This window comes from Triplophysa rosa, linkage group LG17, assembly GCF_024868665.1.
Source record: "Triplophysa rosa linkage group LG17, Trosa_1v2, whole genome shotgun sequence".
Lineage (NCBI taxonomy): Eukaryota > Metazoa > Chordata > Actinopteri > Cypriniformes > Nemacheilidae > Triplophysa > Triplophysa rosa.
The window spans coordinates 1,068,902-1,084,149 of record NC_079906.1 but is presented as its reverse complement, the minus strand read 5'-3'; the positions used below and the strand labels follow the sequence as shown (position 1 = coordinate 1,084,149).

The following is a 15,248-nucleotide window of genomic DNA, read 5'->3' as shown; positions in this document are numbered from 1 at the left end:
CACCATGTAATGATGGACAGAATGATACACATGATAGAGTTCAGCCAGGTGTTGGAAACTGTGGAACTTCTTCAGCATCTCGTCTTTTTTCTCTTTGGCTTCTGGAAAAGTGCATTACTTTGGAATATTTTAAAGATGTGGCAAAGACTTTTACAGAACCAAGTACAAAGATTACGACAAAAAAGCCTATATATATATATATATATATATATATATATATATTGTACTGTACACCTCCTTTTATCAAAGTACTGTATGTAACAAATACTCATCGACACCTCTAGCGATGTCAAGACACTGCATGGAGAGCATCCAGAAGTAGTAAGATGCATCATTAAACCTGCTCTCCACCACAGCATTATGGGTAAGCTGCTCCAGCACTCTCACAGCCTCTGCCTGTCGCCCAGCTTTGTGGAAGGCTAAAAAACATCAAGAGAGGGATACAGATTTAATTACAGAGTGGCACTTGACAGGTTATGCTTGTGCCAATATGTGATCTTGCCTGTGAAAACCAGGAGAACATCTCATTATTTAGCAAAATCCCAAAAAATGCCTTCAGATGGGTTTTCGCAGACAGGGTCACATGTACGACCACCACACACTTCCTAATCAAGAGGAATATTTATCTAAATAGAAGATTGCAGCTTAAAGTCAAGCTCCCATGCTAATTCAGAGCTTGACAGCTAATTTCACTGATGCAGTTGATTAGGTTGCATTAGTCATCTTGACCAGAACCCAAAACATCTGTCATATAATATCTGTACAGTTTCTGCACTTTGTTTGTTTTAATTACATGCCTCATGCTCCAAGAATACCAGAGAACGATAGACCTAGCTTTGGTTTGGTTCACTTCCTTCCTATGTTCTACCAACAATGCCTGACCACAGCTGCACCCTCATGCAGTTATTTATAGCCATGTAAAGATGGTGACATGAATGAATTAGCCAAAATGACAGTAATTCTGGCCTCCGTTTGGAGTTTGCCAGGTGGTTGCTAGGGTGCTGTGGATGGTTTCCAGGGCTTTGCTGCGGTGTGTATTGTTATTAGCTGCTAGGGTGTTCTAGGTGTTTGCCTTCAAATAAGTAACAATATTTTATGGCATATGCATCTAACAAGCACATGCCTGCTTGATTTCAGTTTTTACCCAGATATCATGCTTCGCTGCTCTATGAGAGAAGTAAATTTACTGATTATTGGGAAAATTAGGGGTAAATCTGACATTTGACAATGTGAAGAACACGATCATGATACAGTAGACCCTTAAAATCAAATACGTATTCTATCAGCTATCTATCTGGTTTTAAATGGTTTTAGTTTTTAAGCAGATGTTACATGTATTCATTTTCACAAACACGTTTTGTATTATGTTGTTTTGAAGAAATAATACCTTGCGCTACAGAGGACACCTCTGGTAATCTCTTAACACTGCATGATGTACAGTATAGGCCCTAACTCGTAGACCATAGAGTAAAATTGTTGACCCAGTTAACTGGACATGCGAAAGCAGAGGAGAGAAATGAGCAAAACATTTATGAAAAATGTATAAAATGTATATGCTTGCTTTGTCCACTATGGGTGTTTTCACACCTCCAAATGGTCTTGGTGCAGTTCAGTGTGTATATGTGACCCTATGTGATCTCAGACCCCTTACGAAAGTAAAAACTAGACTACCTATCTTACAAAACATACAAAAACACTCAAACCAGCATATAATGTTTCACAAGTTGTTTTTCAGAAAATCAAGCATACCGTATCTACATGCTCAGGTTTAGGTCAGCTCCGTAATAAGGCCAAAAAATGGCACACGCGTCACAGACACTGTGATAAACAGTGTGCTGACCAATGAAACAGATAATCTCACCTGAAGTCCTGAAACAAACAGTTATCCATCAGATAAATTAGAGTAGAATAAAGACAAATCGTCTTGGTTACGGATGTAACCTCGGTTCCCTGATGGAGGGAACGAGACGTTGTGTCGAACCGACAGAATGGGGTTTGTCTCGAGAACCTATCATCTTCTGAGTATTTAGAAAAGGCCAATGAAAATTGGCGAATGAAATTTGCATGCCGGACTCCTCCCCGGATGTCCGGGTATAAGAGGGAAGCCGGCGTGCTCATTCATTCACCTTTGGTCTGAGGAGCCTTAAGCATCCTCCCCCGACCACTGGGGTGGGCGGCCAGTGTTGTGGCATGAGGGACACAACGTCTCGTTCCCTCCATCAGGGAACCGAGGTTACATCCGTAACCAAGACGTTCCCTTTCTGTCGGTCTCTCGACATTGTGTCGAACCGACAGAATGGGATTCCTATGAAAGACGCCACAGCACTGAGCCGCGTCACAATCTCTAGCGGAGCGACATTGACTGGCCTGGGCGAGTCAGACGAAAATGCTAACGCGAAATTATGACCATCCAGTAGAGAGGAAGGGGGGCCCAGAGCTTTACCACAAAGTTGGGAAGCCAATGCCACTGGCCGTCACGGGCGGAGGCCTAGTTCTCTAAATGGTGAGAAGCCACCCGGCACCGTAAGGGACACTGGGTAAGCATTATTCCCCCCGGGGGAAAAACGCTGCAGAGACCACTACCTACCGTAGGGAGGAATTAGTGGAGACACCACATGGTCTCACCATCAGGGGAGAACTCATGGGAAAATGTGCGGACTGCAGGAGTTAACCGCAAGGTGGGAGTCCACCTAGGGAGGTCATGGGTTGCCGAGGTGGGAACCATTCATGAGGATACGTCAGACGGAACAGCCCACGGAGGGGGGGTTACCACGTCTGGAGCACTAGGTCCGGTTAGACATATGTGGGAGATAACTCAACTGCACCCCGGCCTAAGGGGGCAGGGCTGCTCTGCCCAGCCTGCCCCGAGGAAGGTGCTAGTGATGGATAAAATGCCTGTTCTTTACCCAGTGGGGGAAAGAGGGGAGGCGTAATAGCCGCTGATCCCCCTAAGGAAGGGGGAAGGGCTTTCGCAGGCGTATGCCCTACCGGCTGCCTGTCCTACACCTTGCCAGGATGCGGGCTGACACCGGTTACGCGCGTAGGTATAAGAACCTCACGGAGTTGTTGGGCATAGCCCAATCCGCAGCTCTACAGATGTCTGCTAGAGAGGCACCCTGAGCCAGTGCCCATGAGGAGTGACCTCACTCCCAACGGGCAGGGGCGAATTGAGATCGGCATGCCCTAACGAGGGCATCCACGATCCAGTGCGCCAGCCTCTGTTTGGAGACAGCCCTCCCTTCTGCTGACCTCCTAACAGACAAAGAGCTGCTCAGAGCTTCTGGGCTCTGCGTGCGGTCCAAGTAGAGGCGCAGTGTGCATACTGGACACAACACGGAAAGGTTGGGTCTTCCTCCCCGGTGGGGAGCGCCTGCAGGTTCCCTTTCTGTCGGTCTCTCGACGTTGTGTCGAACCGACAGAATGGGTTTGTCTTGAGAACCTATCATCTTCTGAGTATTTAGAAAAGGCCAATGAAAATTGGCGAATGAAATTTGCATGCCGGGCTCCTCCCCGGATGTCCGGGTATAAGAGGGAAGCCGGCGTGCTCATTCATTCACCTTTTGTTCTTCAGAGCCTACGCATCTGATGAGCTTCTCTACGATCTTGGTGGTCATTCTTTCTGCTGGAATCTACGACGTGGACAGCGGACGGTCCCTTCCTGCAGTGACTCTCCCCTGGGCGTCTCGGCAGTTCCGGAGGTGTTCGAGCAAATTTCCTTTTCTAAAAGAGCAAATTTCTCCAGCGTGGCTTGTCCCACTGTTCTCATGGGTGCAACACACTCATCGAGGAGGGGGACGGACACAATGCCTGCTTCCAGTTCGCTGGGGAAGACGTTGTGGATACGTCCTGCTCGCACTGCGGGCGGTGACGATTCAGACGTTGCGTCACAGGTGGCTGTGTTCCCACGGGACTCAGCCACCACCTCGTTTGCTCCCCGTTCCGTGGCGGCAGGACTACGGCCCTGCCGTCCGCTACGGCAAGCAGCGAGGGTGATATGAGGATTACTGTGAGCGATAATCCGCCAGCCACGGGCTCACGGACCGTTCACACCTCGTTGCTCGTCTGACCATTCCCCAGGAGACAGTCCACCGTCTTATTCCTCAATCGGGTGCAACACACTTATCGAGGAGGGGGACGGACACAATGCCTGCTTCCAGTACGCTGGGGCAGACGTTGTGGATACGTCCTGCCTGCACTGCGGGCGGTGATGATTCAGACGTTGCGTCACGGGTGGCTGTGTTCCTACGGGACTCAGCCACCACCTCGTTTGCTCCCCGTTCCGTGGCGGCAGGACTACGGCCCTGCCATCCGCTACGGCAAGCAGCGAGGGTGATATGAGGATTACTGTGAGCGATAATCCGCCAGCCACTGGCTCACTGACCGTTCGCACCTCGTCTCGCTCGTCTGACCGTTCCCCAGGACACGGTCCGCCGTCTTATTCCTCAATCACGTATTCGGACACGATGCGTGATGATGAGATGTCTCTTGCAGCATCGGGGGGTGACGTACTGCCATCCGACTCCGACGATTCCAGGGGCTCCCTCCCTCGGGGGGTCGAGCCCAGGAAGAAGCGGACGTCGAAATGTCAGCCATGCTTTCCCGGGCCGCTGTGAGTGTTGGGTTGCAGTGCCCGCACTGCCTTTCCCGGCACTCGCGGCTGGTTACATGACACCTCGGGTTTGAGCGCGGCTCCAAGCTGCGCCCGCCCCCAGTGCCGTGTTTACCGGAAGTGCATGAGGAACTTGGTAAGACCTGGAACGCCCCTTTCCGGCACGTTTCACGTCAAACAAAGTTCAGTCACCCTCTCTTCCCTCGAGGTTGAGACAGCTGGAGGATACGTTGTTGTCCCCCAGGTGGAGTATGCCGACACGGTGCTCGTGCCCGTAGGCGGTGGCCACCTGGGGGGGCTCAACCTAGACTCCCGTCCAAGGCATGTGGTGTCTCGGCATCTCTGGTGTCGAGAGCTTACATTGCGGTGGACCAAGCTGCCTCCTCTCTCCACGCTATGGCTCCTGCCAGGCCAGGGCGTTGAGAGAGCTCCACGAGGGTAAGACCGACCCAGCGCTTATGCAGGAACTCCGCGCCGCCACCGACCTCGCTCTACGGGCGACCAAGGTGACCACGCGGGCCCTGGGTCGGACGATGTCCACACTTGTCCCGTGCACTGTCTGCTTCCCAGCAGCCCTGGTCCTCTTCGACGCCCTCCAGCTCTGGGGCGCCCCCCCTGGAGGAGACAACGAAGAGGAGACCATCGCCCCATCAGCAGCCGCGGCGAAGCGGCTGTCATGGGAAGACCTCAGGGGGATCGAGGCTACCATTGGGCCCGACCCCAGCCACATCGCTGGGAAGTCGGCTAGGGTCGGATCCTGCCCCGTCTCTCCATCTGCTGGCCCCCTCCGGGGGGCTAGCGCCCACTTACTCTCTAAAAAGGAGAGTTTCCTCTCTCTCTGGGTTACCACAGCCTCTCTCACCCTCTGCACAACGGTGGACGGCAAACTCGACGTTGCGTCATGGCGAAGCGCAATTTCGAGTATAAACACCAGCCCTCAGCACTCTCAGTCAGACTAAGCTTTAAGCTGCGCAGTCGCCAGGCAGGAAAAACAGCAGAGCCGATCTCCTCCCCTCCCTCGGAAGAGTGGTGGGAACTTTGAGCACGTAGCCGGAGCGGGGTCTCAAGATAACGTGAGAATCCCGGCCCCGAGTTCTAGGCAATCTGTGGACACGGAGGGTGCTTGCAGATCCCCTACCCTCTTGGAGGTGAGAGCGCTGCGGAAAGCCATCTTTATCAAGACTGAGAAAGAGCGGCAACCCCGAGAGGCTCGAAGGGGGCGGGGCCTTTTGAGGCCCGCCACCTAGGTCGCAAGAGGGTACGGAGCGCGGTTAAGGTGGTCACCCTCTCGCGCCCCTTAGGAAACTAATGACCAGGTCGTGCTGTCCCAGAGGCTACCCAGCACTTGGGTCATGATGAGCGGCCGTAGCGGCTACATACATTCCCAGTGTGGAGGGGGAGAGGTTACTCCCCAGTCTCTCTTGAAGAAGGGACAGCTCGTACCCGACCGAGCAACTCCGCGGGTCTTCTCACCGAGAAGAGCACCAGGATGAGAAGAGGCGCCACCTATGGGGGTATAACCGCCCAGTGGCCGAAGCCCTAGCCTGAGTGATGTCCCAACCGGACTGGGGGTGGGTCACTCAGGATCTCCTCGTCCCGTCCAGACATGGAGACCAGGTTTTGCCTTGGATGCCGTAACGTGCCCCTTCCCCTGGGTAAGCTTTTCTCCAGGGGGAGCTGCCAGGGGGGAGTTGTTGTCAGAGCTTTAGCTCCGAGAACCAAGTCCTGGTTAGGCCAAAGGGGCGTAACTAGTACCACTTGATGCTCCTCTACCCTGGCCTTGCACAGGACCTGTGCAATGAGGCTCACTTAGGGGAAAGCGTACTTCCACTTGTCTCACGGCCAGCTGTGCGCAAGGGCATCCGTGCCAAGGGTTGCCTCGGACAGGGAGTACCAAAGCGGACAATGGGTGGAGTCCGGGGAGCGTCTCCGCGAGGCGTCGACTGACAAGAGAGCACATCGGCTGTCTGGTTCAGGACGCCTGGGATGTGTGTGGCTCGCAGGGAACTGATCACCTGCTGACTCCAGAGGAGGAGACGCCGGGCAAGTCATGTTAGCTGCCGTGAGCGAATGCCACCAATGATATACACCACAGCAGCTGTGCTGTCCTACCAAACCAGCACGTGCTTGCCCTGCACGAGAGATAGTAGCCTCCTCAATGCAAGTAGCACAACCAACAACTCTAGGCAGTTGAATGCCAACGCAGGCGGGGGCCCGTCCACCGCCCCGACACTGCATGCCCGTTGCACACGGCACCCCAACCCTACAGGGAGACATCCCTAAGGGGACCCCTGTCCGCAAGAAGGTCATGGGAGACCAGGGGGTTAGGGTATGTTGGCAGAAAAGCGTGATGACCATACGCCTGCTGACGGTGTGCCACGCTCTCCAAGGAACTTGACTCTGTAGCCAGTGTTGGAGCGGTCTTATGTGCATCGACCCGAGGGGGACCACCCCCGCCGAGGATGCCATGTATCCCAGGAGCCTCTGAAATGTTTCAGGGGGACAGCTTCAGGTAGTTCAACACTGATCGGGCGCGCTCTGTAGTGAGTCGCACTGCCTCTGGGAGGCCGCGAGGGCGTGGGCTTCCTCGTCGCGGGTCTCGCGCCCCCCGTGGGGGGTGAGCGGGGCCGCTCATGAGGACAGAGTCGAGTTCCATACCGAGAAAGAGGACGCTCTGCACCGGGGAGAGCTTGCTCTTTTCTCAGTTGACCTGTAGCCCCACCGATCTAGGTGCCGGAGCACCAGGTCCCTGTGTGTACACAACAGATCTCAAGAGTGCGCCAAGCTGAGCCAGTCGTCGAGATAGTTTAGTACCCGCACACCTCCTTCCCTAAGGGGAAGGAGGGCGGCTTCCACGACCGTCGTAAAGACTCGTGGAGACAGGGACAGACTGAAGGGGAGGACCCTGTACTGATATGCCCGTCCCTCGAACGCGAACCGTAGGAACGGCCGATGTCGAGGGAGGATCGAGACATGAGGTATGTGTCCTTCAGGTCGATTGCCATGAACCAGTCCTGACACCTGACGGACGTCAGGATGCGCTTCTGCGTGATCAACCTGAAAGGCAGCTATTGAGTAGGTGCCTGTTCAGAACACACAGACCCAAGATAGGGCGCAACCCCCCGCCTTTCTTGGGGACAATGAAGTACAGGCTGAAAAACCCGTTGAACATCTCGGCTGATGAGATGGGCTCAATCACTCCCTTTGCCAGAAGGGTGGCGACCTCGGCCCGAAGTACGGGAACATCCTAGCCTCTGACTGAGTTATATCGGATGCCCTGAACTTGGCGGGCGTGAGGCGACTGGATCGCATAGCCGAGACGGATCGTCTTCCCTAGCCAGCCTGACAGTCTGGGAAGCCGGACAGGCTCCCAGAAATGAGACGGGGACTAAAGGCACGATCTTTTTCATCGTCCCCCCAGGGGGTGGTTCGATGGCTAGCAGTACGGATTCCTTGCCGGGGGAGGTCCCCCGGGGAGGAGATCGGCTCTGCTGTTTTTCCTGCCTGGCGACTGCGCAGCTCAACGCACTGTCTGACTGAGAGTGCTGAGGGCTGGTGCTTATACTCGACATTGCGCTTCGCCATGACGCAACGTCGAGTTTGCCGTTCACCGTCGTGCAGAGGGTGGGAGCGGCTGTGATAACCCAGAGAGAGAGGAAACTCTCCTTAGAGAGTAAGTGGGCGCTAGCCCCCCGGAGGGGGCCAGCAGATGGAGAGACGGGGCAGGATCCGTCCCTATCCGACTTCCCAGCGATGTGGCTGGGGTCGGGCCCAATGGTAGCCTCGATCCCCCTGAGTTCTTCCCATGAGGGCCGCTTTGCCACGGCTGCTGATGGGGCGAAGGTCTCCTCTTCGCTGTCTCCTCCAGGGGGGGCCGCCTGAGTGGGGGGCGCCAGAGCTGGAGGGCGTCGAAGAGGACCAGGGCTGCTGGGAAGCAGACAGTGCACGGGACTCGACGGCCGAGGCGGCAGAGTCGCGGCACGGAGGACTGCTTCTTTAATGTCGAGAACCCCGCGGGGAGGCCGCGTGCGGGTCGCCCAGGGGAGACGCCCAGGGGAGAGTCACTGCAGGAAGGGACCTTCCGCTGTGCGCGTCGTAGATTCCAGCAGAAAAATTATCACCAAAGATCGTAGAGAAGCTCATCAGATGCGTAGGCTCTGAAGAACAAAAGGTGAATGAATGAGCACGCCGGCTTCCCTCTTATACCCGGAAATCTGGGGAGGAGTCCGGCATGCAAATTTCATTCGCCAATTTTCATTGGCCTTTTCTAAATACTCAGAAGATGATAGGTTCTCAAGACAAACCCCATTCTGTCGGTTCGACACAACGTCGAGAGACCGACAGAAAGGGAAACACTCATTAACAAACTACTAATGATATCATATTATCTACATACTGTATAATCTGGGTTAATGTCAACAGTTACTAACCCATTCTTTTGATATTTTTATACAGTAATATTATCTTATGTAACTTGAACTAACAAGTACAATTTTTCAAATAATAGCCAGTAGTAATAGGGACGGGCATTTTTGATCACATTTCATTTCGAGTACTGGACAGCTTTGAAAAATGAGTATTCGAGATTAATTGGGTCTACAGCGTGACCTCTCAGTTTATGGTTGTGTCCTATTATCTAAAGTAGAAGGTTTATCTTGATTTGTCTGTCTCTCTTTATCTTTGCATTGCTAAAGATTCTTATTGTAAAGAAATCAATCATCTGTTTTACTCTTTATTTAAGAAACAAATCTCAAGGACTTAGGAAAATGGTTCTTACCAATAAGAAAACATGAGGAGGGGCTTAAGATACTTTATTTTGAAGATGTTAATAGAACTTTTAAAATCAATTGGCTTAAAAGATGAGTTGTAACTCCCTTTGGAACCATATCCCACACAGTCTCTTTAATCAAACAGATGGCTTTGAAACTTGTGACTAACACTTCTAAACTCTTTTTTTAATTGTCCCAACACTTAAATGTGCATAAACCCTGCCTCCCGGGAACACGCAACAAATGGAGCGAGGCCATGTTGAGCTGCTTTACAGTATAACGATGGCATAAAAAACTGAAACGTTTTTAAATGGTCTTTTTGACACCAACCTGACGCGAATCCTTTTGCCACTACTGGGAAAACAGGAGAGTCACATCCTTGCCATAGTAGGAAAAAATAGGAAGTCGCAAAATTTCATACAATAGCAGTGACTGGTAGCGGCAGGGCGACATGATTTTATTCATTTCAATAGTAGGTTAGCATCATCTGGTGACACGAGCAACAGAGATTGATGGCGTCAGGAAGTGTGACAAAGCTTAGAATTTTTCACGTTTATGCAAATGATGAGCGATTTTTGGGAGCGACTACCAATGGGAGTAAAGCAGTGGAGTTCACATTAAATGTCTCCTGTCAGTTACTGCAAGGTTTTAACTGTTACTAGGCCAACCAAAGATAAGAACATCTTCTAATGACCTCATAGCAAGAGGCTAAAAGCTCACAGTTATGGTAAAGTGTCACATTTATGACACATACTCTAAGCAGGTGACCAAAGCAGGTGGTTTCAGGAGGGGATTTCACAGACACCGGAACTAAACCGAGCATACGGCACGAAATGGTTACGACAGAAGCTGCAATAATGTAAAACAACGTGCATTTCAAACACTAAAGGATGCAAACCAATTATTGTACATGTGAATTACAGAACCAAGAGTTTGCAATTGGGTATAATACCACCCCTTTAAGGACATTCATTTGTTTTTAGAGCTATTCCTGCTACCCTTGTTCAGCATGTTAAGTCAAATTTACTCTTCATCAACAACAAAGCTAAAACCAAAAAAATAACATTAAACAGTGTTGAAACGTACAAACTAACATGTTTGTACTATATTCTTCTTTAAAATTGTATTAATAATAAAAATAAAGAAATACACTATACAATCGTTTTGCATAACCTCTACCCTGTTAAAGCAATTTCAAAATACTCTTTATATTGATCACTTAATCTCTTTTTGTAAAAGTGAGAGAGAGACAGAGATGTTTACACATTTCTTTTTAAATTGTAGTGTTAAGTTTTTGAATGAATTAAACTGGGTTTAACTGACCTTTCTGTGCCTCCTCGAAGCGGTCGTGTTCTGCAAGCCACTGGGCATACGGCACATAGACATCATCTCTGAACTGTGGCTGTTTCTCAACTAAAGAAAATGCCTGAGAAAAGACAGAAACAGGACAAGACTTCCAATGGGAATGGTTTGTGTCATGGACGTTAGGCTATTGTATTATTGGTTAACTTGTTATGTTTCCCCACTTGCATGGTTTAGATGACATCCACCAAAACAGAAATCCATTTCACGTTGATTTTGCTGTATTCGATTTCATGTTAATAAAGCATTGGATGACTTGTAATTTCCTTCTTTTACATTCTAATAAAACAAAAATATTACTTATCGGACCAAAGACACGTGAGCAGAATATTTCGGATTATAACCTGCAAATTGAAGGCTGCACTGTTACTCCAACAAATACAGTTAAAGACCTAGGCGTTATATTAGACAGAAACCTGTCATTTAAAAATCACATCTCAAATGTCACAAAAACAGCCTTCTTCCACCTTAGAAATGTTGCCAAATTACAAAATATTTTATGTGTTGCTGACGCAGAGAATCTTATTCATGCATTTGTGACCTCAAGACTTGACTACTTTAATGCTCTACTTAGTGGTTGTCCTGCATCATCTATAAACAAACTACAGTTAGTTCAGAATGCAGCTGCCAGAGTTCTAACCAGGTTCAGAATATACGATCACATAACCCCAATTTTATCATCCCTTCACTGGTTACCCATTAAGTATCGTATTGACTTTAAAGTTCTTTTAATCACTTATAAAGCCTTAAACGGTTTAGCCCTATACCTACATAACAGAGCTTCTACCACACTACAACCCATCACGCTCTCTAAGATCTCAAAACTCCAGACTTTTGATAACACCTAGAATAACTAAATCCACCAGAGGGGGTAGAGCTTTCTCATACACAGGCCTCTTCACTGTCTCAATTTAAAACACTTCTTAAAACCCACCTTTTTTCGTTGGCTTTTGACACCAGGTAGAGTGTTGATTTTATGTGTATACATGCATATTTTTTAATCTTCTTTTATTGTGTACTTCATATTTTATGGTGCTTTTATTGTGTTATCTATTTATTCTGGGGGGGGGTTCTCCTTGTAGAGCACTTTGGAAACCTTGTGTTTGTTAAAATTGTGCTATATAAATAAAGTGGATTGGATTGGATATGTAGCACCTAAACTCTGGAATAGCCTTCCCGATACTATTCGAGGGTTAGACACACTCTCCCAATTTAAATCTAGATTAAAGACACATCTTTTCAGCCAAGCATTCACTTAATGCAAAATATGCTAAATAAACCACCGGGAGACTGCATTTATTAGATATTATTTACTAGAATATACTAGTTGTACTAGTTTACTAGTTGTTTAACTATTGACGGATGTTCCATAAAACCCTCGTCGTCAGGAAAGAATCTTGGCGTTGGCTTGGCGTAATTTGAGAGCCACGTCGTCAACACCTGTAAAATTGCGTTTCCCTTTCTGTCGGTCTCTCGACGTTGTGTCGAACCGACAGAATGGGGTTTGTCTTGAGAACCTATCATCTTCTGAGTATTTAGAAAAGGCCAATGAAAATTGGCGAATGAAATTTGCATGCCGGACTCCTCCCCGGATGTCCAGGTATAAGAGGGAAGCCGGGGTGCTCATTCATTCACGATTTGTTCTTCAGAGCCTACGCATCTGATGAGCTTCTCTACGATCTTTGGTGATCATTTTGCTGCTGGAATCTTCGACGTGGTACAGCGGACGGTCCCTTCCTGCAGTGACTCTCCCCTGGGCGTCTCGGCAGTTCCGGAGGTGTTCGAGCAAATTTCCTTTTCTAAAAGAGCAAATTTCTCCAGCGTGGCTTGTCCCGCTGTTCTCATGGGTGCAACACACTCATCAAGGAGGGGGACGGACACGATGCCTGCTTCCAGTACGCTGGGGCAGACTTTGTGGATACGTCCTGCCCGCACTGCGGGCGGTGACGATTCAGACGTTGCGTCACGGGTGGCTGTGTTCCCACGGGACTCAGCCACCACCTCGTTTGCTCCCCGTTCCGTGGCGACAGGACTACGGCCCTGCCGTCCGCTACGGCAAGCAGCGAGGGTGATATGAGGATTACTGTGAGCGATAATCCGCCAGCCACTGGCTCACGGACCGTTGGCACCTCGTCTCGCTCGTCTGACCGTTCCCCAGGAGACGGTCCGCCGTCTTATTCCTCAATCACGTATTCGGACACGATGCGTGATGATGAGATGTCTCTTGCAGCATCGGGGGGTGACGTGCTGCCATCCGACTCCGATGATTCCTCGGGCTCCCTCCCTCGGGGGGTCGAGCCCAGGAAGAAGCGGACGTCGAAATGTCAGCCATGCTTTCCCGGGCCACCGTGAGTGTTGGGTTGCAGTGCCCGCACTGCCTCTCCCGGCACTCGCGGCTGGCAACATGGCGCCTCGGGTTTGAGCGCGGAGGTTACATCCGTAACCAAGACGTTTTCCATCTTAAGAATATATCTAAACTACTTCATATGCTGTCAATGGCAGATGCAGAGAAGTTAATTCATGCATTCATGACATCAAGACTAGACTACTGTAATGCACTGTTAGGTGGTTGCCCTGCAGGCTTATTACAAAAACTCCAACTGGTCCAAAACGCGCGGCAGCTCGAGTTCTTACACGTACAAAAAGTATGAACATATTATTTCTGTCAACCTTGCACTGGTTACCTATAAAGCATCGCGTTAACTTTAAAATCTTGCTTATTACCTATAAAGCCCTACATGGTTTAGCTCCTCAATACTTGAATGACCTCCTTTTGTATTACAGTCCTTCACGTGCATTATGCTCTCAGGCGTCCTGTCAGTTGGTAACACCTAGAATTTCAAAATCAAGTGCAGGTGGTAGATCCTTTTCCTATCTAGCGCCTAAACTTTGGAATAGTCTTCCCTGCACTGTCCAGGAGGCAGACACACTCTGTCAGTTTAAATCTAGACTAAAGACGCATCTTTTTAATCTTGCATACACTACACTTCCATAATATAAATCCTCTGAGGGTTTAGGCTGCATTAGTTAGATCAACCGGAACCAGGAACACAATTGATGTACTTGTTGCATCAAAGAGTGCAGAATAGTACTCTACTCTCAGACGGCCTTGTCTCATTGTTCCAATGTTACAACAGCGAGCAGGATGCAGTTCATGGCCTGACCTGATGGAAGAGTGGAGAATGGGAAGCGGCGACCTGACAAGAGCTGAGATGATGGAGCTGGATAAATAAGGACGCGGTCACCTGACACGTCTTCACCACAAAATTTCAAATGCTATTAGATTATTAATGATAATCTTAAACTATAATTTACCTTATTAGTAAGTTTATTTATTTTATTTAGCCTTGTTGTGCAAGCTCTCTGGAGCTTGTGCAGAGGCAGCAGCTTTTGCCAGAGGGGAACTGGAATCCCCTGGTTGGGCCTGGGTTCTCCTGAGGTTTTTTTTCTCGATTAGAGTTTTGGGTTCCTCGCCACCGTTTGCATACTGTTTTTTGCACTATTTGCCTGGCCGGGGGGGCTGCTTTAGAATTTTAAAGTTTTACTTAATTAATATTGCATATAGGAATTTATAGTCTGTTATATTTGACCTGTGCTTCTCTCTCCTTTATCTTAAATGTGTGCTCTCACTGAGCGTGTGTGTGTGTGTGTGTGCTTACTTGTCTGTGTACGTGTGTGTGTGCGTGCGCTTCCGTGTGTGTGTGTCTATGTCTATGTGTGTTAGTACATGTGCATATTGTGTGTGTGGAGTGTTTTGTATGTGGGTATGTCTGTCTTCTGTGTTTTCAACTTTTCAATCTTGTTTTTGCAGGTACAACTTTAATTGTTTTGCTTATAGTCAATATGTCTTATGTACAGCTGCTTTGTTACAATGAAAATTGTAAAAAGCGCTATATACCTGTATATAAAGTTGAGTTGAGAGAGTTGTAGAATAATCTTGCTTGTTCTATAAACACCATGCACTGTGCTGTGTTTGACCTTTTTTGCGTTTTTCAGTTTTTCTTATTTTCTCCTGTAAAGCTGTTTTGGAACAATGCACATTGTGAAAAGCGCTATATAAATAAAATTGAATTGAATTAAAGCAAATGGGGTCTGTTTGTTTGGCCATCACTTAGTTTCCCAATTACCCAATCAATGAGAACATTAGCATGTTGCAAAGAACAATAATTGGAGATTGAACAGCCAGTCATGTTCTTACAAACAATCACATTGCACAGGATGTCTTTAATGTGTGGACCAAGTAAAATCACAAACTAACATAAATACCTCATTCCAGTGTCTGGCCTCCACATGAAGCTCCACCAGGGCCTTCAGATCACCCATTTTATTATAAATCTCAGCAGCATAGCCATGATGATTTAACTTCTTGAAGAACACAGCACATCTGGACAATGGTTCCCTCTCTGCTTTATCCATCTTACGAGCCAAATCTATTAGCCTATGAAAAGACAGAGAGAGAAAATTACATATTCAATCATGTAATGTGCTGTTTGGTATATGCCATGACA

The 15,248-nt window shown here is 48.8% G+C and overlaps 1 protein-coding gene across 1 annotated transcript in view; it reads right to left on the bottom strand.

Annotated features, from left to right (window-relative positions):
• The window catches only part of ift122 (intraflagellar transport 122 homolog (Chlamydomonas)), a 100,565-nt gene that overhangs the window by 21,820 nt on the left and 63,497 nt on the right, over positions 1–15,248 (bottom strand). Inside the window, exons 21-24 of the mRNA XM_057357004.1 lie at positions 15,007–15,178; positions 10,702–10,804; positions 279–419; positions 4–101 (exon numbers count right to left, since the gene is read on the bottom strand). Of these exons, the coding sequence (XP_057212987.1) occupies positions 4–101; positions 279–419; positions 10,702–10,804; positions 15,007–15,178 (514 nt within the window). The remainder of the gene's footprint in view (positions 1–3; positions 102–278; positions 420–10,701; positions 10,805–15,006; positions 15,179–15,248) is intronic.